The following is a 27307-nucleotide window of genomic DNA, read 5'->3' as shown; positions in this document are numbered from 1 at the left end:
GTACTACTGTGTGTCAGAGTACCAACCTGATAGGTTCAGGTGTCTGTTGGTTAGCCAGAACTGATAGGTTCAGGGTCTGTGCTTCAAGTTAAGGGTTCTGTGTGAACCAAACTGTATGCATGTATGAATGAGACTAAGCCACGTTACTGTATCTTATTCACCTGATCATTTTATTTTCCCTGTGTGTTGTTTAAATAAACCTTATTCTTTTATTTGTTGAAAATCCATCCCTGGTCTGTGTGACTTCTTATAGGGAATGGTTGGTGGCAGCTTAGTTAACGTGTGGCAGATCCCAGTAGGTCTGGGTTTGTCACATTGATTGGTGTCCAGCGTGTGGGATACGACTGGTCCAGTTGTCCAGCGGTCCAGCAAAGCCTTGGCAAGTGTGCCCAGAGCAAGGGGGGTCTAGTCAGGGACAATCTGAGGCGCGTAGGTAATCTTCTAGGTGTACCTCACGGGGAGGTGCGCTAGTGGAAGAACGTGCCAACTGGGGAGACTAGATTAGGGTGCTCTGAGGCAGCCTGTTTTGGCGGGAAAAAGCTGAGGCAAAACTGTGAAGTAGAAGTGAGCTAGCTTGTCTGCTGAGAGGCCCAGCAGAGGGGGGTAGACTCTAGCTCGCAACTGTTGCAAGTAGTGCTGAAGGACAGCAGCAATCTATAGGGGAAGCTGGTTCTGAGGAAAAAGAAAAAAAAGTGGTCGTTTTATTTTGAGGCTTGACTTTTTAAAGCAGCCTGTTCTGAGGGGGGATTATGCCCTTGACTCGAAGCCAGATGGCAGAAATGGGTGAAGTGAAAGACCCCCAGGTTGACCAAGGTTCTGAGGATGAATTTGGCTCAGTGCAAGGTGACAGCACGGGAGAACAGAACCCAGAACTCAGAAAATTGCTCCTAGCCCAACAGCATGAACTGAGGGTGAGGGAAATGGAGGAAAGATTAGAGAGAGAAAGAAGGGAGGAAAGGGAGAAACAACGGCAATTTGAATTAGAGAGAGAGAGAGAGAGAATGGAGAGGGAGGAAAGATTGGAGAGAGAGAGAATGGCGTTTGAATTAAGAAAATTGGAACTGATGAACCAGAACAATAATAACAATAGGGATTCTGAGGGAGGCCAATTGTCTAAAACTGACCTGAAGAAATTCCCTGTGTACCACAAGGGAGATTGTCCTGAGGTGTTCTTTTCCTTAGTGGAAAGAGCGTTTGTGGACTTCTCAGTGAGGGAAACTGAGAAGATGACCATCATGCGATCTTTAATCAGTGGTAGCCTGGCTGAGGTTTATTCAGAGATGCCAGAGGAACTGATGAGAGATTTTGCAGAGTTTAAAAAACTGGTGTTTGCAAGACATGGGATAAATGCGGAACAGCTGAGGCAAAGATTCAGGTCCCTCACAAAGAAACCAGAGCAGACTTTTACCCAAGTGGGGGCTCAATTGGTGAGGCTGCTAGAGAAATGGCTATCTCAGGAGGGGACAGAGACCTTTCAGCAGCTCAAAGACTTGATAGCGCTGGAACAGTTCTATTCAGTCCTGCATGGGGAACTGAAATTCCAGGTGAGGGAAAGGAAACCAAAATCTGTGGCAGAAGCAGCCGAGATCGCAGATTTTATTTCCCAAATAAGAAAGCCCATGGGTGAGGGGAAAGCGATGGGGAAACCTAAAGAAACCTACAGCAAGTACTCTCAGGGACCAGGGAAAAGCCAGCAAGGGGGAGGGGCCCATGGTGAAGGGAAGCCCTCAGACATGAAACTAAGACCTCAGATTTTGGAGGGAAAACCAAAACAAGATGAGAAAGACTCAAAATACACCAGAAAATGTTATTTCTGTCAGGGAAAGGGCCATCTAATCTCAGAGTGTGAGAAATTAAAGCAGTTAAAAGGAATTGTGCCTCAGGATTCGAGTGGAACCAAGCCAAAAGCTGTGTTCTGTGTCCAGAAAGAGCAAGGCTCATTGTCACTGAGGGAGCCTGTTGCCATGGCTACTCAATCTGGAACAGCTACATCTGCTGATCAGGCTGAGGAAAATGGTCCTCTTGTAGAGGTCAGGTGCTGCCTGCTGGTGAGAACAGATTCTCAGTTGTTTGAGACAGCAGGGGTGGACGTAGGAATACTTGACCATCAGTATCGGGGGCTGCGGGACACTTGTTCTCAGGTGACCCTGTGCCATCCAGATATTATTCCTAGGGAATATGTAATCCCAAATGAGAGCATGAAGGTGGCAGGGATTGAGGGGCAGGTGATTTCACTGCCAGTCGCGGAGATACCTGTCAACTTTCAAGGCTGGAGGGGAGTTTGGCGGCTAGCGATTTCATCGACTCTGCCAGCAGCCGTGCTCGTGGGAAATGACCTGGCTGAACATGTGAAACGGGTGCTAGTGATTACACGTTCACAAGCCACCACGGGGACAGTTCAGGGGGGTAATGATGAGCCAGAGACGGAAGCAGGTGGGGGGAGTTCGGAAGCTGTGGTGGAAACCTTAACCACAGACAGCAGATTTGGACAAGAGCAAAAGGCAGACGCCACTCTCCAAAAGTGTTTTGAACAGGTGACTGACGCCCAGCTAACACCTGAAACCCCAGTGAGATTTCTGGAGAAATAGGGGATTTTATATAGAGAGACCCTGAGGAATATCTCAAAAGGGGGAGATGGGATCAGAAGTCAGTTGGTGGTACCTGAAAAGTATCGCCCCATGATCTTACAAAGGGGGCACTCTGACATGTTTGCTGCACACTTAGGGGTGAACAAAACACAGCAGAGAATCACACAGAATTTCTACTGGCCTGACATAGGGAAGCAGATCAGGGAGTTCTGTAAACAATGTGATGTGTGTCAAAGGCAGGGGAATAGCCGCGACAGGATCAAAGCAAAGTTGTGCCCTTTGCCTGTGATTGACACTCCGTTCAAATGCATAGGGGTGGATATTGTGGGACCTTTGCCCAAGGCCACAAAGAGGGGGAACAGGTTCATTCTCACCATTGTGGACCATGCCACGAGGTACCCTGAAGCCATACCCTTGACTAACATTGAAACTAACACAGTGGCAGATGCCTTGGTGGGGTATATGTCCAGGATGGGATTTTCCTCAGAAATAATCACAGATTTGGGCGCATCGTTCACATCAAAGCTCATGAAACGCTTATGGCAAATCTGTGGAATTAAGCACAAGGAAACCACTGCCTATCATCCTGAAAGTAATGGGTTAACTGAGAAGTTCAATGGGACTCTAATGCGCATGATTAGGGCTTACTTGGCAGAGAATCCAAACAATTGGGACCAGAAGCTGCAATCCCTTTTGTTTGCTTATCGATCAGTGCCACAAGCCAGTACCGGGTTCAGTCCATTTGAACTTTTATTTGGGAGAAGGGTGAAAGGGCCCCTTGATTTGATCAAACAAAATTGGGAGCAGATCACCCAGGATGACCCACAAGACGTTGTGACAGATAGAGACTCTTTGAGGAAGGACCTAAAGAGAAACCTAGAGCTAGCAGCAGAGACCCTGCAAGCTCAAAAGGTCAGAAAGAAAGCTTGGGATGACCAGGAAGCCAGGGAGAGGCACTTTGACCCAGGGGAGGGAGTGCTTTCGCCCAGGCCCTGCAAAGAGACCAAACTGCAGCTGGGTAGCCCAGAAGTAAAGTGCTTGGGTCACATAGTAGGGGGAGGAGTGATAAAACCCCTAGAGGCCAAAATAGAAGCTGTTCGTGATTGGCCTAGACCCAACACAAAGAGAAAAGTCAAATCATTTCTTGGGTTGGTGGGCTACTACAGAAAGTTCATCCCGAGGTTTAGCGAGATTGCGGCTCCGCTGACCGATCTGACGAGGAAGAAGGCTGATGACCGCATCCCGTGGACCAGCGACTGTGAGGAGGCGTTCCAGAGGTTGAAGCAGGCGCTCATCAACTATCCAGTGCTGCGTGCTCCAGACTTCGACCGGGAGTTCATCATCTACACCGATGCGTCTAACAGCGGGGTAGGAGCGGTTCTTTGCCAGGAGGATGAGAATGGTGACCAGCATCCAGTGTCCTACCTGAGTAGGAAACTTCAAAAAGGTGAGAGACATTTGGCAACCGTGGAGAAGGAGTGTTTGGCCATAGTCTACGCGATCCACAAGGCCAAGCCTTACATCTGGGGGAGACATTTTGTTCTGTGCACTGACCATTCACCACTGCAATGGTTAAAGACAATGAAAACCCACAATAGCAAACTTATGAGGTGGGCTTTAAACCTACAGGACTATGACTTTGAAGTGAAGGTGGTCAGAGGGTCAGTGAACTGTGTTGCTGACGCCTTGTCAAGAAGACCTGAAGAATGAAGACGGCGAAAGAAACATGGACTATGTATATATATTGATGACAAAAAGTTAAATGTACCTGTTTTTTTTGAACTTGGTTTGTATGAATAAAGGTAAATTGATGTAATGTATGTGGTAAATGTTTAAATGCCTAATTGATATGGTTAACTTGGAATGTAAGTATAAGTAAGTATGGTATTGTGTGTTATTATATAACTGTTTTGTGTGTTTTATCCAGGTTGTTTTTTGGGAAAAAGGACCTTAGCTTTCCCCCTACAAAACAACTTATAAAGAGGGGAGGTGTTACATACAGCACTGATGTTACCTGTCTGTCATGGGTTTGGAGGGAAAGTTCCATCCTATGGGGAGTGGAAGGCGGGACATCAGGAGGAGGGGCTGTACTGTATATATATGTGGAGCGTGTGTGGAGACGCTGGGATGTGAAGAAGCAGCAGCTGGGAAGAAGAAGCTGGTGTGGGAGTCTGTGTGTCAGACAGGGTACTACTGTGTGTCAGAGTACCAACCTGATAGGTTCAGGGTCTGTGCTTCAAGTTAAGGGTTCTGTGTGAACCAAACTGTATGCATGTATGAATGAGACTAAGCCACGTTACTGTATCTTATTCACCTGATCAGTTTATTTTCCCTGTGTGTTGTTTAAATAAACCTTATTCTTTTATTTGTTGAAAATCCATCCCTGGTCTGTGTGACTTCTTATAGGGAATGGTTGGTGGCAGCTTAGTTAACGTGTGGCAGATCCCAGTAGGTCTGGGTTTGTCACACCTAACAGAAGCAGAAGACATCAAGAAGAGGTGGCAGGAATACACAGAGGAATTATATCAGAAAGATGTGGATATCCCGGACAACCCAGACAATGTAGTTGCTGACCTAGAGCCAGACATCCTGGAGAGCGAAGTCAAGTGGGCCTTAGAAAGCCTGGCTAACAACAAGGCCAGTGGAGGTGATGGCATTCCAGTTGAACTATTTAAAATCTTGAAAGATGATGCTGTTAACGTGCTACATTCAATATGCCAGCAAGTTTGGAAAACTCAACAGTGGCCAGAGGATTGGAAAAGATCAGTCTACATCCCAATCCCAAAGAAAGGCAGTGCCAAAGAATGCTCCAACTACCGTACAATTGCACTCATTTCACACACCAGCAAGGTTATGCTCAAAATCCTCCAAGGTAGGCTTCAGCAGTATGTGGACCGAGAACTCCCAGAAGTACAAGCTGGATTCCGAAGAGGCAGAGGAACTAGAGACTGAATTGCTAACTTGCGCTGGATTATGGAGAAAGCCAGAGAGTTCCAGAAAGATATCTACTTCTGCTTTATTGACTATGCAAAAGCCTTTGACTGTGTGGACCACAGCAAACTATGGCAAGTCCTTAAAGAAATGGGCATGCCTGACCACCTTATCCATCTCCTGACAAACCTATATGTGGGACAGGAAGCAACAGTTAGAACTGGATATGGAACAACGGATTGGTTCAAAATTGGGAAAGGAGTACGACAAGGCTGTATATTGTCCCCCGGCTTATTTAATTTATATGCAGAATACATCATGCGGAAGGCTGGACTGGAGGAATCCCAAGCCGGAATTAAGATTGCTGGAAGAAATATCAACAACCTCCGATATGCAGATGATACCACTCTGATGGCAGAAAGTGAGGAGGAACTAAAGAACTTTGTAATGAGGGTGAAAGAGGAGAGTGCAAAAAACGGTCTGAAACTCAACATCAAAAAAAACTAAGATCATGGCCACTGGCCTCATCACTTCCTGGGAAATAGAAGGGGAAGATATGGAGGCAGTGACAGATTTTACTTTCTTGGGCTCCATGATCACTACAGATGGAGACAGCAGCCATGAAATTAAAAGACACCTGCTTCTTGGGAGGAAAGCGATGACACACCTTGACAACATCTTAAAAAGCAGAGACATCACCTTGCCAACAAAAGTCCAAATAGTCAAAGCTATGGTTTTTCCTGTAGTGATGTATGGAAATGAGAGCTGGTCCATAAAGAAAGCTGACCGCCGAAGAATTGATGCCTTTGAATTGTGGTGCTGGAGGAGGCTCTTGAGAGTCCCCTGGACTGCAAGGAGAAGAAATCTATCCATTCTAAAGGAAATCAGCCCTGAGTGCTCACTGGAAGGACAGATGCTGAAGCTGAGGCTCCAATACTTTGGCCATGTCATGAGAAGAGAGGACTCCCTGGAAAAGACCTTGATGTTGGGAAAGTGTGAAGGCAAGAGGAGAAGAGGACGACAGAGGATGTGTCATCGAAGCAACCAACATGAATCTGACACAACTCCGGGAGGCAGTGGAGGATAGGAGGGCCTGGCGTGCTCTGGTCCATGGGGTCACGAAGAGTCGGACACGACTAAACAACCAACACCTTTTGTGGGAAGACTGACCTAGTGGCAAAGAGGCACAAATATCTAATATAGTGATTAGGTTTGGGACAAAAATCACATGTACCCTTAAATTCCGTATTTACCAATGTGTGAGCTGCTACTTTTATTAACCCAACGTCTGTGTTACAAACTCTAAATCACAATCACGAGATGCAACTATGTATAATCTATCCAAAAATAAATTTTATATGCTGATGAATAAAGAATAAACTTCTTTACCTCTCCTTCCACTTCCCTCCAAACATCTTGCATGTCAGTTCTATTTATCAGTTTATCCCATATAGTAATATTATACCTTCTTTCATCCTTGGTAGGGTTTAACTTATGTTCCTCTTTATTAACATTTATCTTTATTTATCAAGACTTTAAGCCATTCCATTTTAGCATCACATCTCCATTTGGTCCCATACTCTGACGACATACCCCAGCAAAGCAACACCCAGTAGTAACAAATCCTCAAACTTGAACTATTTTCCTAAGAAAAACCCTAACCCATAAACCCTCACCGCTACATTTAATAATATCCCCCGCCTCTTTTGGGGCCAGATCCTGCCTGGCCACGGTCAAGTGCCAAGTCCGGCACCTTGGAAAAAGAAACCCATGGAAGAGTCCGGCTGTTGTGGAGGGAGATGATGGAAGAAGCTGATGGGAACCCCCCCCCTTCCTCTCCTCGGCTCTGCCCATCCCTCGGGTCTCCTTTTTTCTACCTCTTTGTGGGGAGACCTTGGGGAGCCCCTTCCCCCCCATTTGGAGCCTTCCTGCCCTCCAACCACCCCCCACTGGTCCTTTCTGCCATTCTCCCCCCCACTGTTCGTGCAGGGAAGGGGGGAGGGGGAGGGAACCTAGAGCTACAAACGGGAGGGAGAAGAGCGCCTCCCCGGGAGGCCCCTTCGAAGGGGAGCCAGAAGCAGGACCTGCAGCAGCGCCTGCCTGCCTGCCTGCCTGCCTCCTCCTCTCGTGCGGGGGGGGGGTTGGTGGTGGCGCCTCCCGGATCAGGACCCGGATGGAGGTGGGGCGACAGAGGGGCAGATCAGGGGTGAGATCTGCACAGGGGGCGAGGTGGCCACTCCCGGGTGAGGGAGGGCAGCTTCTCTGAGCATGGCCGAGATTCCCTCCTGCGGTTGCAAGGCTGCTTTTCCTTCTGGGTCTCCTCGAGGGGGAGGGGGATTCAAAGGGGGGGAGAGGGGATCTCTGGGGTCCAGATCTGAGATCCTCCACATGTAGGGAGACCTCTCCGCCCCTGCAAGGCCCTAGGAGCGGGGCTTCATCATCCACGAGGATGGTGGGGGGAGTTTCCTTGCAAGGAGACCCTCCCCCACCCCACTGAATCCTCCCAGCAGCAGCCCCGGTGGGTCAGGGGAGAGGAACGGGAGAAAGTAACTTGCCTCCCATCTCTTGCCCTCCTGTCTCCAGTTCGTGGCTCTCCGTGGGATGGAGCAAAAAGGGGGCTTTGGAAAGAGGCCGGAAGAGGCTCCGGTCCTTCCACGTGGAGGGCAGGAGGAAAGAAGGACCCAAAAAGGCAACCCAGCCTCTCCTTCTGGGGTGTCTCTTTCTCCTGGCAGGTCTTTTGTGGAGTGAATGCCTCTGAAGGGTCCTTTCCAGACCAAGTGATCGCAAAACGCTTTGCTTTCCAGCAGGGGCAACTGACACCAAGACCACCCCCACCCTCAGTGGCCGCCTTTCCCAGCCCCTGCGAGGTTGGCAGTGAGCTCAAAGGGAAGAGCGAAGCCTAAGCAAGGTTGGGGGTTGGAAGAGAGCAGGCGAGAAAAGTCCTGAGACCTGAACTCTGCCCGCCTTGGGTTGGCAACCCCACGACACTCGGGGCCCTTGGCCCATGGAGGGGGCGCGGAGGCCGAGGGGCGCCTTTGGAGACACGCTCTGTGTTAGGATCCCTGAAATGACAAGAAATAACAAAGGGTCCCCTGAGAACAGAAGTCCACCACATCACACGGGCTCTGGTCTTTTCTAGATGTTGATTTTGTTTACCGTTTTAAGTGTAGCTTTGGTTTGATTCTCCTTAAGGTTTGTAGACTTGCTGTTTTCAAGAACGTTCAAATCTTGTGTTTTAAAGATTTACATAAGCTGCATTGTGACCTTTTTTAAGGAGAAAGGTGGGGTAAAATATTTCAAATAAATAGTGGGAGAAATACCATCTTGTATGCTGGTGCTTTCATCGCAGGTGTCCATGGGGAGCATGGTTCCTGTTGCTCTCTGGTTCCCGCCTGTTGCCCCCCCCTCCTCCCTGGGTTGGTGGAGGTTTGATCTCGGAGCCCGGCATGAGATCTTCCTTCCTTCCTCCCTCCCTCCTTCCCTCCCTTCCTTCCTTCCTTCCTTCCTTCGTTCCTTCGTTCCTTCCTTCCTTCCTTCCTTCCTTCCTTCCTTCCTTCCTTCCTTCCTTCCTTCCTTCCTTCCTTCCTCCCTTCCTCCCTTCATTTCCAATAGAAACATGAGGAAAGCACATCCCAGAAGGAAATGTTTTTGATTTGCTTTATCCGTAAAGCCTCCCAGATGATCTTTTCTGTTTTTCTTTTCTCCCAGGAAGGGGCAAGACTGAGCTGAATTCCCTTTGCTTTTTTTGGGACCAAAAAGAAAGAACCACATCCCAGATCCCTCCAACGTTTGCAAGGTCAGTGAGATTTCAAGAGGTGGCTGAAGTAGCTTTGCCCCCCCCCCACACACACATTCTCTCTCCTCTCAGTTTCCCTGGCCCGGCAGGGATTTGAATCCAGGTCTCCTGGTTTCCAGTCTGGGACTCCATCCATGACAGCACAGTTCTTCTTTGAACATGTGCAGAGTGCTGATGTTTGGGGGTACGGTTTTCTTTGTATCGTATTTTGGTGTATTTTTAAAATAAAAACTCAATCCTGTTCACCCCAACCCCAATGCTCACCAAGGGCAGGTCCTCCTGACAAGAGGCAACCCTTGGTCGTCCTGATTTGGGGTGTGTGTGTGTGGGGGGGGTTCCCCTTCAAGCCTCCCTGCTTCTTCCCCCTGAACAGACAAGCCAGACTGGGGGATTTTGATTTGAACCATCAACTTTTACTTAAAACTCTTATGATGATCGATTAACAGGGAACCTCAGTTCTGTCCCCACCTTTGATGTTCCTTAAGTTTCCAGGCTTCCCATAGGAAAGGGCAGCCTGGATATTGACAGCAGGACTGGGAGCAGTGAAGATGGTCTACTCAGGACACCCTCTCTTCTGCTCCCTGCCATCCACACTTGCTGAAAAACAGCCATGACCTTTGCCTTGGGTTTGGAAGAGAAGCGGTGGATTGTCGGACTGTCAGCTTCTAGGATTTCCCCTTGTGGGATGTCGCTCTGTGAACGGTAGTGGTTATGGGGGGAGTCCTGCTCCACCTCTTGGCCACTGGAGTGTACAGAACATATGAGTGTTTGCTCACGATCCCACTGTCAGCCTGACCACCCTTAAGCAAAGGGGCAGCAACGAATGCTCTGCCTGAGCTGCTTTTATACCAACTTCAGCCCCTACAATCCCAGGCGCCTGCCCGTGGCTACAGCAGCCTCAAACTTTCCCAGTGACTCAGCTTCAGGGTTTTGGCTGACCTACACCCAGTTTGTTCCTCCGGCTGTCCTATGTGAGTACCGTATATGCCGCTGTACTAGGCGACGGGCCGTATTAGACGACCCCCCCCAAAATGCGGCGCCGGGAAGAGGCTTGGGCTGGCCGGCGGCAGCAGGAGGAGAAGGAAGAGGGAAAACGGGGGGCGGACACACAAGCGCGTGCCACTTCCCTCCCTCCGCCTGCCTGCCTCGCCGCCTGCCTTCCTCCCCGGCAGCGTCAGCGAAGGAGGAGGAGGAAGAGGGAAAGCCAGGGGGCGGACGCGTGAGCGCACAGCGCTTCCTCCCTCCACCTGCCTGCCTCGCCGCCTGCCTTCCTCCCCAGCCAGCACAGCCCCAAAACCTGTCTTGTACGCCACCATATACGGTATGTTGAAGACTTAAATTTACTGAATTTCTCAGTGACCTGATCTATATGAATATTTTGTGATAAAATTCTTGTATGTAACGTCCACCTCCTAGTTTTATCAGAATCACATGTACCCTTAAAATCCATATTCAACAATGTGTGATCTGCTACTTTTATTAACCCTGCGTCTGCCTTACAAACTTTAAATCACAATCACTAGATGCAAATATATATAATCTATCCTAAAATAACTTTTATATGCTGATGAATAAAAAGTAAACTTATTTGCCTCCCCTTTCACTTCTCTCCAAACATCTTGCATGTTAGTTCTATTTATCAGTTTATTTCATATTGTAATATTATACCTTCTTTCATCCTTGGTAGGGTTTAACTTATGTTTCCCCCCTCTTTTTCAATCAATTCGGTAACCTTTATTGGCATAGGAAACTTTAAAAAAAAATTATACTGGGAAATTAATAGCAAATAGAGATACACATAATGGTAGTTACATGGCCAAAAAAAGACAACAGCAAAAAACACAATAGGAGATACTTTGAAGTAGTCTAGTTAATTTTTAGAGCCCTGGGCGGAGAGAACCTTTGTAAGAAACTTGGCTGCTAAGGCCGTTATTTTTTGTGAATAGTCATTAAGGAGGAAACCTGTGAGTAACTGAGGAGGGCCAGAAAAATTTGAAATTATTGAACCTAATAGACAAGCACGCATATCTTTAAACTCAGGGCAGTGACAAAGGATGTGTGTGATTGAATCTGGTTCTAAGCCGCAGAAATTGCAAATTCTTTGTTCAAAAGGTACCCGGGTACCCCCTCTTTTTGGTAAGATCCTACCTGGCCACAGTTAAGTGCAAAGTCCTGCACCTTGGAAAAAGAAATCAATTCCACAGTTACAAGATGGGGGATACTTGGCTCAGCAAAACTACGAATGAGAAGGACGTTGGAATTGTTGTAGATCGCAAGCTAAATGTGAGCCAACAGTGGCTTTTTATTAATCCAGGTTCTCCAATTCTTCTTTCCTTTTCTCCTTTCATGTGTTCACCATTTTCAATATATTTATGGACTTTCAATATCTTTAAATTAAGTACTGTACAATGGAGGAAATTTGCAAGTAAACCATGGAACTTTTCCAGTAAAACCTCAATTCTAATCAAACCCCATCCTTGTATTTCTGAGTAAGCTGGCTGGAAAGGTCAGTGGTTTAAATATCTGGATGCAGAACCAGAGGTTCCTTGCTGTGTCTCCCACGGGTAAGGTCAGCCTGTGTGGCCTTTGGGAAACTGTAGGGTCCCAGAAGCAGGGAATGGGGAACGATGTTTGAGTATTCTCTACCTAGAAACCCCCCAAAAAAGGGTAGCCATCAGTCAGAATTGACTTGATGGCCCATGTTTGATAATATTTTGAATAGTGGTTAATATTAATCAACTATGTTTTCCCATCCCTGTCCCTTTGGAAGTATCAATTCAGGCAAGGGGAGTCCATGCTGTTTTCATAATACGGCTATTTTTTCAAATGTTGCCAATAAAGCCTTCAGGAGAAATATACCTTCTTTTTTCTCTATTAGGTAACAAACATGATGGCCAGAATTATACAGAGCCTCTTCTTCTGTCCCTGAAAAGAGTCAAGTGTGAAGCCAGGAAGAAAAGCTTAGAAAAACCCATGAGCGACAGGAGAAATGGCTTAAATGCCTGAAGTGTGGAGACAGCTTCAGACCAGTGCTGCTAGTTCAGATTAAAGAACTCACCCTGGGGAGAAATCATACAAAAACATGGAATATGAAAAGAATTTCAGCGGGAGAAGAAATCTGCTTTCACATCAAAGGACCCACACTGGGGAGAAACCACATAAATGCATGGAATGTGGAAAGAGCTTTAGTTGCAGTGGTAACCTTACATCACATCAAAGGACTCACACTGGGGAGAAACCACATAAGTGCATGGAATGTGGAAAGAGCTTTAGTCACAGTGGTGACCTTAAGGTACATCAAAGGACCCACACTGGGGAGAAACCACACAAATGCATGGAATGTGGAAAGAGCTTAAGTCACAGTGGTGACCTTAAGGTACATCAAAGGACCCACACTGGGGAGAAACCACATAAATGCATGGAATGTGGAAAGAGCTTTACTCGCAGTGGTCAGCTTAGGGTACATCAAAGGACTCACACTGGGGAGAAACCACATAAGTGCATGGAATGTGGAAAGAGCTTTAGTTGCAGTGGTGAACTTAAGGTACATCAAAGGACACACACTGGGGAGAAACCACATAAATGCATGGAATGTGGAAAGAGCTTTAGTCAGGGAGGTAACTTTAATTCACATCAAAGGACTCACACTGGGGAGAAATCACATAAATGCATGGAATGTGGAAAGAGCTTTCGTTGCAGTGGTCAGCTTAGGGTACATCAAAGGACCCACACTGGGGAGAAACCTCAAAAATGCATGGAATGTGGAAAGAGCTTTACTCGCAGTGATCAGCTTAGGGTACATCAAAGGACCCACACTGGGGAGAAACCACATAAGTGCATGGAATGTGGAAAGAGCTTTAGTTGCAGTGGTGAACTTAAGGTACATCAAAGGACACACACTGGGGAGAAACCACATAAATGCATGGAATGTGGAAAGAGCTTTAGTCAGAGAGGTAACCTTAAGTCACATCAAAGGACCCACACTGGGGAGAAACCATATAAATGCATGGAATGTGGAAAGAGCTTTAGTCGCAGTGGTAACCTTAAGTCACATCAAAGGACCCACACTGGGGAGAAACCACATAAATGCATGGAATGTGGAAAGAGCTTTAGTTGCAGTGGTGACCTTACATCACATCAAAGGACTCACACTGGGGAGAAACCACATAAATGCATGGAATGTGGAAAGAGCTTTAGTTGCAGTGGTAGCCTTACATCACATCAAAGGACCCACACTGGGGAGAAACCACATAAATGCATGGAATGTGGAAAGAGCTTTAGCCATGGTGGTAACCTTAAGTCACATCAGTGGATCCACACTGGGGAGAAACCACATAAGTGCATGGAATGTGGAAAGAGCTTTACTCGCAGTGGTCAGCTTAGGGTACATCAAAGGACCCATACTGGGGAGAAACCACATAAATGCATGGAATGTGGAAAGAGCTTTAGTTGCAGTGGTAACCTTACATCACATCAAAGGACCCACACTGGTGAGAAACCACATAAGTGCATGGAATGTGGAAAGAGCTTTAGTCGTAGTGGTGACCTTACATCACATCAAAGGACCCACACTGGAGAGAAACCACATAGGTGCATGGAATGTGGAAAGAGCTTTAGTTGCAGTGGTGACCTTACATCACATCAAATGACCCACACGGGAGAAACCACATAAATGCATGTAATGTGGAAAGAGCTTTAGTCGCACTGGTAACCTTAAGTCACATCAAAGGACCCACACTGGGGAGAAACCACATAAATGCATGTAATGTGGAAAGAGCTTTAGTCGCAGTGGTGACCTTACATCACATCAAAGGACTCACACTGGGGAGAAACCACATAAATGCATGGAATGTGGAAAGAGCTTTAGTCGCAGTGGTCACCTTAGGAGACATGAAAGGACTCACACGGGAGAAACCATAGAAATGCATGCAATGTGGAAAGAGGGTTATTTAGAGCTCCTGATAATTAAAAAACGTGTAAAAAGCTCGTTCAGTTTTGTGCTGGTTTCCAATGGAAAGATTAAGCAACCAGAACCTGACTCAATGCAAAACAGAAAAAGGAGTCCATTTTGAAGTTCCACTTGTGATGTGTTTTACTTCTATCGGTAATTAACAGAGAGATACCACAAAATAGACGTGGAACATTTTGCTAAAAAATGGGAATAAGCATATATTGTCCAGTGGAAGCTTTTATAAAATTAGTGTAAAAAGAAAGGGATGGATGTTCTAAGGCTAACTGATGGAAGAAAAGCAAGTAATGAAGAGAGAGAAGTTGTCATTTGTTTTATAAGTCTTTATCCTCCTAAATAATAATAGTAATTGAATTTTAAAGAGGGTACCAATGAATTTGCATTACTTCATTTTTATAAACAACTACATATATATGGTATGATTTATGAAGAATTAGGGGCTTCTATGCTATTATATTGAAACTATACTGCTTTGGCATGGCAGGGATTGTTGGAAAGAGTGGAAAGTTTGGTTTTTCAAGCTCAGATCTCTTTGGGCGCTGGACTGTACTGGGTCAGAGGTTACCAAATCCTTTGATTCTTTTTTTTTTAATTTTTTAATTTTATTTTCAAAACTATTGGGTAATGGGGAAGGAATACAAAAGGCAAAGGGCAGTGGGGGGGGATGGAAAAAGGGTTTTGAGAATAAGAAAACATCAAATGCATAATCATTCAATCTTACATATCAAGTATATAAACATCTAATCTATTCATGTTCCAATAAAGATTCATCTTTCTTCTTTTCCTTCTTCTTCTTTTGACTATTTTGTCTATGTATTAACCTCGTTAGCTTTCAGCTTGTACATGTAATACAGCTTAAATCTATGTTATTCCCACGGCATCAGAACACCAAGGCCATTTGTGAAATATATCCCCTCTTTCACCCTCCTTTTTTCTTGAGAATGCACTCAGCAGACCCAAAATAATATAAATCCTGCTCTCCCCTCCCCTTTCCTCCCTGTGCTTGTTTTGTTTCTGCGACTCTTTTTCCTTCCATATTTTAAAAGGGGAAACAATATCATTCAAAGTTTGCTTTTCAACCTCAGTCACTACATCTCTTACTGGGTGGTCCTCCATCCCTTGTATATTATCTGATATCTTCATCAATACAGCCGGTTCTGAGATCTCTTTTTGGTGTAATTTAACCTCTGCTACCTTCCCTCCCCTAGAGCCTCCAATCACGTCTTCCATCTGGTCAATATAATAATTTACCTGCATGAATTTTTGCAACAGTGACATCTGAAAAGAAGTTTTCCAGTCTAGCCACCGATCAGTATTTTTCTCAGGGGGAGGTTCCATTTTCCACTATTTTCACTTAAAATTCCCTCTCCCCTTTACCCCAGTACACATCCAATATTTCACCTTACAACTATACCATATTAGCAATAAGATAGCAGGTACATTCAAGTAGGAGACGGAATCTAAAACATAGATCTCTCAAGTGTCTTTGTAGTCGCTAATATCTTCAGACCGATTGCTTCTTTCCCCCCCCCTTCTTTTCTCTTCTCCAAGTTTGTTTTAACCTTCACCCGGCAAGACTCTATTATTAGAATGTCATTTGTCAAGATCTCAGTTCAGTTCAAGCCACATAGCCCCCAGTTCACAGTCCGTTTCTTCCTTTTACTTCCAAAGGCTTCCTTCTCCTCCCCCGAACAGGGAGATCCAGCAGAGTCCTGGCAGTATATTATTCACGGAAAGCAGAGTCCCACACAGTCCAAAAATATATAACCACAGAGGCAAAGGGGTCCAAAGTGAACAGTTTGCAACAGAATTTATTTTTTCAAGGCCCGTCAGTTGATTCTTCAAGAGTTATTTTTCCTCCTTTAATGGAGACACGAGCTATTTCTGCCTGGCTGTTCCTTTCGAAATAACCCGACCTTCAGCTTGGGTAAAGCTGGAATGCTAAGAATGCCACTCCTTATCTCATTTGGTCATAAATTTGCACACAATCACTTGTTCTTCATTTAATGAGGTTTTTCATAGAACAAGGGCTTCCACTTACTTTGATGTATACTTTCACCGTGCTTCTGTTTTCTTATTCTCGGCGAACGGAGCTGTCTTTGGCTAGTTGCCAAGAATGGCGCCCATCTTCGTCTGTGCTGATGTGAATTTCCAGAAGAAAGACAAATCGAGTTGCCGCCCAATTTTCTAACTTCTGTGGCTCACAAGCTGCTGCAGAAGGGTCTCTCCTGACTCTTCCTTGCCCCCCCCCATTTCTGGAAGGGTCCCAGACCGAAGTGGTTCTAGCTTTCCCCGGGAGCTATTCCCGAGAGCTGCTAGCTTCACCAAGACGAAGCTCCTCCTCCACCAAATCCTTTGATTTTTAACATCTGAGCTTCTCAGAGGCTGGGAAATCTAAGCCTTGGGAAAATTTGTTTTTGCTGATTGGTGCAAAACAAAGGGTTATAAATACTGGGAGAGATCTCACACAAAGTGTTACTAGAAAGGAAAGGAGAAACATAGATGTTTGGTTTCATGATGCCAGGTGAAAGTCCTTGGAAGAATGGAAAGATAACAGTGTGGCATTGACAGCCACCAATGGATTTTACAAACGGCTGGGTGAGAACAAAATTTTCTGTTTCTTAACAACACACTTACAGCCAAATAATGCTCTTTTTTTCTTTGTATATATTTATTTTTAAAGTTTGAATATATTTGCATGTCTTTCATTGAAAATGATAAGGGTTTTTTATTTTTATCATTGTATTCTTAGAAAGTTTGAAGTGTTCTGAAGATGTATTCTGTCTTTCTAGATTATGAGCACCAGTGTTTTACTATTGTTTGCATTTTAGATTGAAACACATCTTAAATTTTCCCTATTATCTAAATCTAAGTTGCTGCATCTTTTTACATGGTGCAAGGATGTATTTTAAGTTAGCCTGCAGTTTTTGTGTAACTGTATGATGTTTGGATTTAAAGATCTCTATCTACAGTTTTTCCTCATGCCTGTAAGAGTGCCTTACATATTTTGGGGGGTTTAGTATATAGTGGTGCCTTGCATAGCGATCACTTTGTTTAGGGACGAAATCACTTTGCGATGATGTTTTTTTAATCGCAAAAGTGATCACTTTGCAATGGTCCCTATGGGCTATTTTCGCTTTGCGATGATCGCAGGGAAGCGATCATCGCAAAGCCTCCATTATCGGCCAGCTGATTGGTGGTTTCAAAATGGCCACCGGGAAAAAACATGGCCACCCGCTGTTTTCAGGCATGGATTCCTCACTTTAGAGGCACCGAAAATGGCAGCGCTATGGAGGATTTTCGCTCAAAGGTGAGTTTTAAGCCCATAGGAATGCATTAATCACATTTTAATGTGTTTCTATGGGCTTTTTTCCCTGGCAAATATAAGGGGAAGATATGGAGGCAGTGACAGATTTTACTTTCTTGGGCTCCGTGATCACTGCAGATGGAGACAGCAGCCATGAAATCAAAAGACACCTGCTTCTTGGGAGGAAAGTGATGACAAAGCAGAGACATCACCTTGCCAACAAAAGTCCGCATAGTCAAAGCTATGGTTTTTCCTGTAGTGACGTATGGAAGTGAGAGCTGGACCATAAAGAAAGCTGACTGCCAAATAATTGATGCTTTTGAATTATGGTGCTGGGAGACCCTTGAGAGTCCCCTGGACTGCAAGGAGAACAAACCTATCATTTCTAAAAGAAATCAAGCCCGGGTGCTCACTGGAAGGACAGATCCTGAAGCTGAGGCTCCAGTACTTTGGCCATCTCATGAGAAGACTCCCTGGAAAAGCCCCTGATGCTGGGAAAGTGTGAGGGCAAGAGGAGAAGGGGATGACAGAGGATGAGATGGTTGGACAGTGTCATCGAAGCAACCAACATGAATTTGGTACAACTCCGGGAGGCAGTGGAAGACAGGAGGGCCTGGCATGCTCTGGTTCATGGGATCACGAAGAGTCGGACATGACTAAACGACAATGACGACGATTTTATTTTGCTTAGCGATGTTATCGCTTAGCAGCGATTTTTTCAGAACGAATTAACCGCTAAGTGAGGCACTGTATTTAAGTAGGCAATCTAGTATTGATGTAAATAAATGAACTTGTACAGAATTAACAAGTTTTGGAATTGCCTGGAATCACTGGAACAATTAAAAGACTTCCTGTGAGATACCCAGATGAGCTTCAAACACCTTGTCACTGGCTGTCTATCTGACGGAGAAAGTCGGGCTGAACCCATCCTGACGAGAGTGCTGTCCTTTCCTGAAAAGAGGAGGGAGAAGCCCATGGAGCCCCAGAGACAGAACATATCACCGTCAGAGAAGTGACACTTCCATGGGGAGAATGGAAAGATAGAGAGATGAGAAGGGTCACAGAGAAAACCAGGGAGATAGAGATAGTTCCGGGTGAAGAATCAAAAGTTTAGGCCAATGAAGGGATGGAGAGTCTGGAAATAAAGAGCCTGGGGTGTCTAAAGTGGAAGTTCCAGTGAGGGAAACAGAAGGTTCATTAGAGGAAAGGATCAATTAGGTAAAGGAACATTAGGGTAGCAGCAGAGGTGCAGGAGAAAAAGAAAGGAATAAGACAGGAGGAGGGAAGAGAAATATATTTTGGGGAACCATCAAGAAGGGAGAGAGTGAAAGGTGGAGAGGTAGGAGGGCAAAAGAAGGAGAGGATATTACCACAAGGCTGGGAGTTGATATGAATGGAGAATCCCTGGACCAAACAGTGGGAGAACTTGATGATACCTCATGAAAGGCAGAAAGGAGTTGGAGAGAAGTAAGACCGGAGAAACCCTCCTATTGGGGAGAGAAAGAGGTTAGAAAGTGGAGGAGAAAGATCAGGGAGGAGAGAGGCACACTAGCTGAAGAGAGAAAGGGAGAGATGGACCAACCTCTCAGAGAGGGCTTCTGGCAGGACTCCGGTGGGTCAGTTGTCCTCCAGTGGTGACAAGATTGATGAATTGTGGAATCTCCTTGTCTGGGCTGTCTGTAAATTTCTGTAGGATTCCTGTGGTTTCAGGTATCCTAATTAAGTTCTGACCTGTAGATATCAAAGATTTCATAAAGGGGAGAGGCCGTAGAAATACACGGAATGTAGGAGGACTTTCCATGAAAGCAGTCATCTTTCTATTCATCCAAGAACTCGTACAAGGAGGAAACCTTTGAAAAGCAAAGAATGTGGGAACAGCTTCCATCTGAGCTGACAGGCCTAGAATAGCCCTGTAAGAATAGTGACTCCTTGGGCTCACTAAATCAAAGGCAAGCCTTCCAAATGATCAGAAGAAGAATTTTAGACAATTAATTCCTGGAACTACGGAAGGCAGCCAATAGGACCTCTTCACTACTGTTTTCCCACATCCCCTTTAAGATTGGAAAACCAGGCGCTTTCCTTTCCCTGCTTAAGTATCCACAAAAATGAAGAGCATTTTCTCTAGCCAGATTGAATGACATGCCTGCAACCTGACTACACTTAGATATCCTTCAGTCTCAAAAGACCATGGTAACGCGCTCAGTATGTCAGAAATTCAGCTTCGGTTTTCTGCATGGTATACACACAATCTCTGTCTCTTTGTTCTATGTACACCTGTTCCCTGCACATCGGTATTATACACATTGGGGCTTAGGCTTAGGGAAGAGAGAGAGGGAGGGGGTCAGGATCCCACAGGGCGGGAGAAGGAAGCTCGCAGGGATCCTTCCCCATGCCATGTATTTGAGTTCATGTGCATGCAAGGAATCATCCTGGGGGTCCCTCCCCCTCCTCTCTCTCTCCATTCTCTGCAGGGAAGGAGAAGCGTCCACTTGGTCTCTTCCCCCCCTTTATTCTCTTCCTCCTCCCCCCTTGCCTTCCCAAGACAAAGGGACCCCCCAAAGGCCTCTGTGTGTGAGTGTGTTGTGTTGTGGTGGGTGGGATTTCCAAGCATGAACACTAGGGGCCCCCCAGTCCCCAGGGAGGGTCCCCTCCAGGCAATCCCGTGGGCGGGGAAAGCGCAGCAAAGCCCCCCCCCCGTGTTGCTCCACATGGAAGGAAAAAAGGACCCTCTTTTCCTCCCCCTCCACCTCTTTCTTCATGGGGGTGTCATGATCCCACGGGGGGGACACAAGGAAGCTCTCTGGGATCCCCTCCATGCCATGTGTGTGTGCTTGTGCAGGGAATCATCCTGCGGGGGAGGGGGTGGTTGTTTTATCCTTCCTTCATAGGAGATACCTCCCTTTTCCTTTTTTCCTTTCCTTCCTTATTTCCTTGGGGGGGGGTCCAAAGGGAAGGCGAGGCGGTGACTGGGTCTCTTCCCCCCCCTTTATTCTCTCCCACCTTCGTCTTCCCTGCCCCCTCCCTCTTTTCTTTCTCCTCCAGAAAAAGCGCAATTATAAGTGAATCCCTGAACCCTATTTTAGCACACAGTTTTGATCTTTTCCACATTTTCATGTTTTCCCCTTTTTAATTGCATTTTAAATCTATATTGTTTAATTTGTCTTTTAATATTTTAACTTATTGTGCCCTAATGGCTCCAATTTCCCCAAGAAGACCAAGGGCGGGGCTCTTAATTATTACCCTTAATAAATATTATTGTTACCCATCCCCAGCGCAAACCTTTACTTTTCCCTCTTTTACACCCTGCCTCCCATCACAGTATTTTGTACATATGTGTTCGCTTCTATCATTTACATTTGTATTCTCAAATAAACTAGAACATGTCATGTTATCCATAAAAATAGACAAAGGCTCAGTTACATTAATATTTAAATCTTTAAGTAACTGTTTGATCCACACTTTGCTGTTGTTTAGGCATTAAGTCGTGTCCGACTCTTTGTGACCCCATGGACGAGAGCTAACTGTCTAACCATCTCATCCTCGGTCGTCTCCTTCTCCTCTTGCCTTCACACTTTCCCAACATCAGGGTCTTTTCCAGGGAGTCCTCTCTTCTCATGTGTGTGTGTGTGTTCAGTCGTTTAGTCGTGTCCGACTCTTCGTGACCCCATGGACCAGAGCACGCCAGGCCCTCCTATCTTCCACCGCCTCCCGGAGTTGTGTCAAATTCATGTTGGTTGCTTCGATGACACTGTCCAACCATCCCATCCTAGGTCATCCCCTTCTCCTCTTGCCTTCACACTTTCCCAGCATCAGGGTCTTTTCCAGGGAGTCCTCTCTTCTCATGAGATGGCCAAAGTATGGGAGCCTCAGCTTCAGCATCTGTCCTTCCAGTGAACACTCAGGCTTGATTTCCTTTAGAATTGATAGGTTTGTTCTCCTTGCAGTCCAGGGGACTTTCAAGAGCCTCCTCCAGCACCACAATTCAAAGGCATCAATTCTTCGGCGGTTAGCTTTCTTTATTGTCCAGCTCTCGCTTCCATACATCACTACAGAAAAAACCATAGCTTTGACTATGTGAACCTTTGTCGGGAGGGTGATGTCTCTGCTTTTTCAGATGCTGTCTAGGTTTGTCATCGCTTTCCTCCCAAGAAGCAGGTGTCTTTTAATTGCGTGTCTACTGTCACCATCCGCAGTGATCATGGAGCCCCAGAAAGTGTCACTGCCACCTTATCTTCCCCTTCTATTTGCCAGGAGGTGATGGGACCATATTCTCTAGATTCACAAAGAGAGTATGGCTCAATAAGAAGCTGGTGACACATACAAAGATCCAGGTCTATAGAGCCTGTGTCCTAAGCACACTCCTGTACTGCAATGAGTCCTGGACCCTTTGTGCACAGCAGGAGAGGAAGCTGAACACCTTCCATATGCGTTGCCTCCGACGGATTTTTGGTATCACCTGGCAGGACAATGTTCCAAACAGAGTAGTCCTAGAACGAGCTGGAATTTTCAGCATGAATACATTACTGAAACAGTGACGTCTACGTTGGCTTGGGCACATCGTGAGAATGGCTGATGGTTGGATTCCAAAGGATCTCCTATATGGAGAATTAGTGCAGGGAAATCACCCCAGAGGGAGACCACAGCTGCGATACAAGAACATCTGCAAGCGAGATCTGAAGGCCTTAGGAATAGACCTCAACAGACAGGAAACCCTGACATCTGAGTGTTCAGCGTGAAGGCAGGCTTTGCATCACGGCCTCTCAATTTGAAGAGACCCTTGCCCAGCAGGCTGAGGCAAAGAGGAAATCACAAAAGCAGCAAAACCAGGGAGATGGACAGGGGACACACTGTACGAGTTGTCTTCAGTGTGGAAGGGATGGTCACTCTCAAATTGGCCTCCTCAGCCACACTAGACACTGTTCCAAGTCCTCCATACAGAGCATGTTACCATAGTCTTTTGAGACTGAAGGATGCGTAACGAAGATGGGACTAGTGGCCATAATCTTAGTTTTTTTATTTTGAGCTTCAAATGATTTTTAGCGCTCTCCTCTTTCACCCTTATTAAGAGGCTCTTTAATTCCTCCTCAGTATCTGCCATCTGAGTGGTATCATCTGCATATCTGAGGTTGCTGATATTTCTTCCGGCAATCTTAATTCCGGCTTGGGATTCCTCCAGTCCTGCCTTTCGCATGATGTATTCTGCATATAAATTAAATAAGCTGGGGGACAATATACAGCCTTGTCGTACTCCTTTCCCAATTTTGAACCAATCCGTTGTTCCATATCCAGTTCTAACTGTTGCTTCCTGTCCAACAAATAGATTTCTAAAGTTATCAGGCACTCCCATTTCTTTAAGAACCTGCCATAGTTTTGCTGTGGTCCACACAGTCAAAGGCTTTTGTGTAGTCAATGAAGCAGAAGGAGATCTTTTTGTGGAACTCTCTGGCTTTCTCCATAATCCAGTGCATGTTAACAATTTGGTCTCTAGTTCCTCTGCCCCTTCGAAGTCCAGCTTGTACTTCTGGGAGTTCTTGGTCCACATGCTGCTGATCCCTTGAGCGTGACCTTGCTAGCATGTGGAATGAGTGCAATTGTACAGTAGCTGGAGCATTCTTTGGCACTGCCCTTCTTTGGGATTGGGATGTAGACTGATCTTTTCCAGTCCTCTGGCCACTGTTGAGTTTTCCAAACTTGCAGGCATATTGAATGTAGCACATTAACAGCACCATGTTTTAAGATTTTAAATAGTTCAACTGGAATGCCATTACCTCCACTGGCCTTGTTGTTAGCCAGGCTTTCTAAGGCCCACTTGACTTCCCTCTCCAAGATGTCTGGCTCAAGATTAGCAACGACTCTATCTGGGTTGTTCGGGATATCCAAATCTTTCTGATATAATTCCTCTGCTCATTCTTGCCGCCTCTTCTTGATGTCTTCTGCTTCTGTGTGGTCCCTACCATTTTTGTCTTTTATCATGTCCATCTTTGCACAAAATGTTCCTTTAATATCTCCAATTTTCTTGAACAGATTTTTAGTTTTTCCCTTTCTATTCTTTTCCTCTATTTCTTTGCACTGTTCATTTAACAAGGCCCTCCAACTGCTGGGTATCAACATATGAAAATGCACATCCTAGGCGACTTGTTTTCAGTATATTGTCTAAACATTTGATCAGACAGGCCGACGAATATTCACGGTAAGTGCAAGTTCATGTTAATGTCGCAATGTAGCTGCATTCTTAAGTATTATGCGCTATAGTCATAACTATAGGTTAGATAACTAAAGCTCAGATTATATTTCTGCACTATTAGAGAGCAGGCCAGGTAGGTGGGACTTGTCAGCCCTTGAAGGCAGTCCATCTAGAAGAAGGAAAACTCTGATTTCAAACCTCCACTGCCTTGTGGCTATATCCACTGATGGAAAAGGCTTCAGGAGTTAACCTTGAGGCAAAATCTGGAGCCGGAGTCCCGGAGGCAGTTCATGTCGTTCTGTCAACTCCTGCGATGTCACTAGAACCAGTTGTATTGGCTCTTACCTTTCCACTGGACTATTTCAGCGATGTGGAGAGGGGGGATTTGCTGCTTGGGTAACAGCCTATCCTCCATATTACTTTACCCAGGCTTCATGCTCTGGAGAGGACACTCCAGCTTCGCATACAGCGTCAAAACAACACGGGAAGTAGTAATTACCGGTTATAAGTCTTTGCTCGATTGGCGTAGAGCAGGACGCCAGGGGCTACTTCTGACGCTGGGAGAGGTCATTGCACCTCACTAGGTAGATACCATCCGCCTTATGCTGGGCAGCCCCCAGCCAGTAAGGTGCTACCTCGCCACAGTCTGTTAACTTCACGGGGTGCGTGGGGTTTAGGGTGAAACCCGACAAGCAGATCGATAACCGTGCACCATGCCACAATCATAAGAAAACTTTTGCCCTAAAACTGGGCACCTGGAATGTTCAGACAATGACCCTTGGCTTCTCTGACTACAGCTTTCCTGACGACCTGCAAGACAGCTGTCATTGACATGGAACTGAGTAGACTGCAGATGGACATTGTTGCCCTGCAAGAGACGAGATTGCCAGACTCAGGATCTGTCAAAGAGAAAAACTTCTCATTCTTACGGCAATGAAAACCATCAAATGAGACCAGGGAATCTGGTGTTGGCTTTGCAGTCAGAAATACTCTTCTGAGATGCATTGTTCCACCTACTGTGGGGAGTGAAAGAATCCTGTCTCTGTAGCTCCACTCATCAGCAGGACCAGTAACCCTCATTAGTGCATATGCACCAACACTGTCCTCCACAACAGAAGTGAAAGACAAATTCTATGACGATTTGGCAGCTACTATCAAAAAAGTCCCTGAGAGAGAGGCACTGTTCATTCTTGGAGACTTTAATGCTAGAGTTGGTGCTGACCACAATTCTTGGCCCACTTGTCTAGGCTGTTTTGGCATTGGGAAGATGAACAAAAATGGCCAACTCTTGCTGGAGTTTTGCTGTTATTATGGTCTTTATGTCAGCAACAAGTTCTTTAATACGAAGCTTCAACACAGAGTTTACTGGAGACATCCAAGATCCAAGCATTGGCATCAGCTTGATTTGATCCTCACTAGACCTTCTAGCCTTCCTAATATTACGATCATACGCAGTTACCAGAGTGCTGATTGTGACACTGATCACTCCCTGTTGTGTAGTAGAGTAAAACTGCAAACAAAGAGATTGTATTACATGAAAAAGGAAGACCACGTATTGACATCAACAAGACTCGCGATCAAAGAAAAGTGGAGGAATTTGCCAAAGCGCTTGAGGAAACCCTTCCAAGTTTATAACACCGCCTTGTCCACCTTTAGCAAGAAGACCAAAAAGATGGCAGACTGGTTTGAAGCCCATTCGGAGGAGTTGATGCCAGCCATTGAGGATAAGAGAAGAGCTCTAGCAGCATACAAAGCCTGTCCTAGCGAGTACAACTTGCAAGCTCTTTGAGCTGCTCGTAGCCAAGTCCAACAGGCTGCCAGATGTTCCAACAATTATTGGCTTCAGCTCTGCTTTCATATACAGATAGCAGCGGACACAGGTAACATCAAAGGAATGTACAATGGTATCAAGCAGACTTTAGGTCCAATACAGAAGAAACCTGTTCCCTTGAAGTCTGCTACAGGCACGATCATCCAGGACCGAGCACAACAGATGGACTGCTGGGTGCAGCACTGCTCTGAGCTATATTCCAGAGAGAATGTAGCAACCAAAGAAGCATCAAATAACATTGAGTGCCTGCCTCTCTTGGAAGAGTTGGACAGCGAACCAACCTTAGCAGAAATAAAAGCGGCCTTGGATTCCCTCGCTTCCAGCAAGGCACCTGGAAAGAATAACATTCCTGTTGAAGTGCTGAAGTGCTGTAAAGAGACAATCACCACTGAACTGTATGAAATCTTTTGTCTTTGCTGGAGCGAAGGTGGAGTACCACAGGAATGAAGGATGCAAACATCGTCACATTGTATAAGAACAAAGGAGACAGGGGCGACTGCAATAACTACCGTGACATCTCTCTTCTCAGTGTTGTAGGGAAGCTGCTTGCCCGTGTTGTGCTGAAGAGGCTCCAGGTGCTTGCAGACAGAGTCTATCCAGAATCACAGTGTGGATTTGGAGCTAATAGATCCACCACTGACATGGTATTCTCCCTCCGACAGTTGCAGGAGAAATGCAGGGAACAATAACAGCCACTCTGTGGCCTTCATAGATCTCACAAAGATCTTTCATTTGGTTAGCAGGGATGGCCTTTTATTTATTTATTTATTTATTTATTTATTTATTTATTTATTTATTTATTTATTTATTTATTTATTTATTTATTTATTTATTTATTTATTTATTTATTTATTTATTTATTTATTTATTTATTTATTTATTTATTTATTTATTTATTTAAATTATATCCCACCTATCTGGTCCCAGGGACCACTCTAGGCACCTACCAACCATAAAACACAAAACAATACAATAAGCAAAGATATAGAATAAAAACATTACATTAGATCACACAGTGCGTGAAATCAGACAAAAGGAAAGAAAAGAGAGGGTCAGGAGGTGTATGATGGAAAGGCCTGCCGAAATATCCATGTTTTTAGTTGCTTCTTAAAGATGCCCAGCGAGGGAGACCCACGAATCACAGGAGGTAAGTTGTTCCAGAGGCGAGGAGCCACCACCGAGAAGGCCCGATTTCTTGTCCTTTCCTTCTGGGCCTCCCTCGGCATTAGGCTCCTCAGCCTCACCTCCTGGCTCGCACGAGTGACACAGGTAGATCTTGGTGGGAGTAGGCGTTCCGCCAAGTATTGAGGCCCTAAACCGTTTAGGGGTTTATATGTGAGCATCAACACTTTGAAGTCGATGCGGAAACGGATGGGCAGCCAGTGCGAAGCGGCCAGAGTTGGTGAAATATGCTGGTACTTTTCCACACCACTGATTAATCTGGCCACCGCGTTCTGCACCACCAGTAGTTTCCGCACCAGCCCCAAAGGTAGCCCCACGTAGAGCGCGTTACAGTGGTCTAATCTCGAGATTACAAGCGCATGTACCAAGGTAGTGAGCGCCCCTGCATCAAGGTAGGTCTGCAGCTGGGCTATCCGCCTCAGATGAAAGAAGGCGGTATGGACCACCGACGCCACCTGGAGCTCCATGGTTAGCGCCGGGTCCAGATGGATCCCCAAGCTGCGAACCACATCCCTGGTG

The 27307-nt window shown here is 45.8% G+C and overlaps 2 protein-coding genes across 3 annotated transcripts in view; both read left to right on the top strand.

The window, feature by feature from the left end:
• The window catches only part of LOC144584983 (uncharacterized), a 392659-nt gene extending 377591 nt beyond the window's left edge, over positions 1-15068 (top strand). Inside the window, exons 2-3 of one of the 2 annotated variants that reach the window (XM_078382393.1) lie at positions 8327-9315; positions 12194-15068. In XM_078382393.1, coding sequence (XP_078238519.1) covers positions 12398-13987 — 1590 coding nt within the window. In that variant the 5' untranslated portion in view covers positions 8327-9315; positions 12194-12397 and the 3' untranslated portion in view covers positions 13988-15068. Of the gene's footprint in view, positions 1-7899; positions 9316-12193 lie in introns of those variants that run through there. The other variant, XM_078382392.1, reaches the window with a different exon arrangement.
• Positions 1-27307, top strand: part of LOC144584975 (uncharacterized) — a 618887-nt gene that overhangs the window by 509565 nt on the left and 82015 nt on the right. The gene's annotated exons all lie outside the window — the stretch shown is intronic.

This window comes from Pogona vitticeps, chromosome W (assembly GCF_051106095.1).
Source record: "Pogona vitticeps strain Pit_001003342236 chromosome W, PviZW2.1, whole genome shotgun sequence".
Lineage (NCBI taxonomy): Eukaryota > Metazoa > Chordata > Lepidosauria > Squamata > Agamidae > Pogona > Pogona vitticeps.
This window is presented reverse-complemented; position numbering and strand designations above follow the sequence as displayed.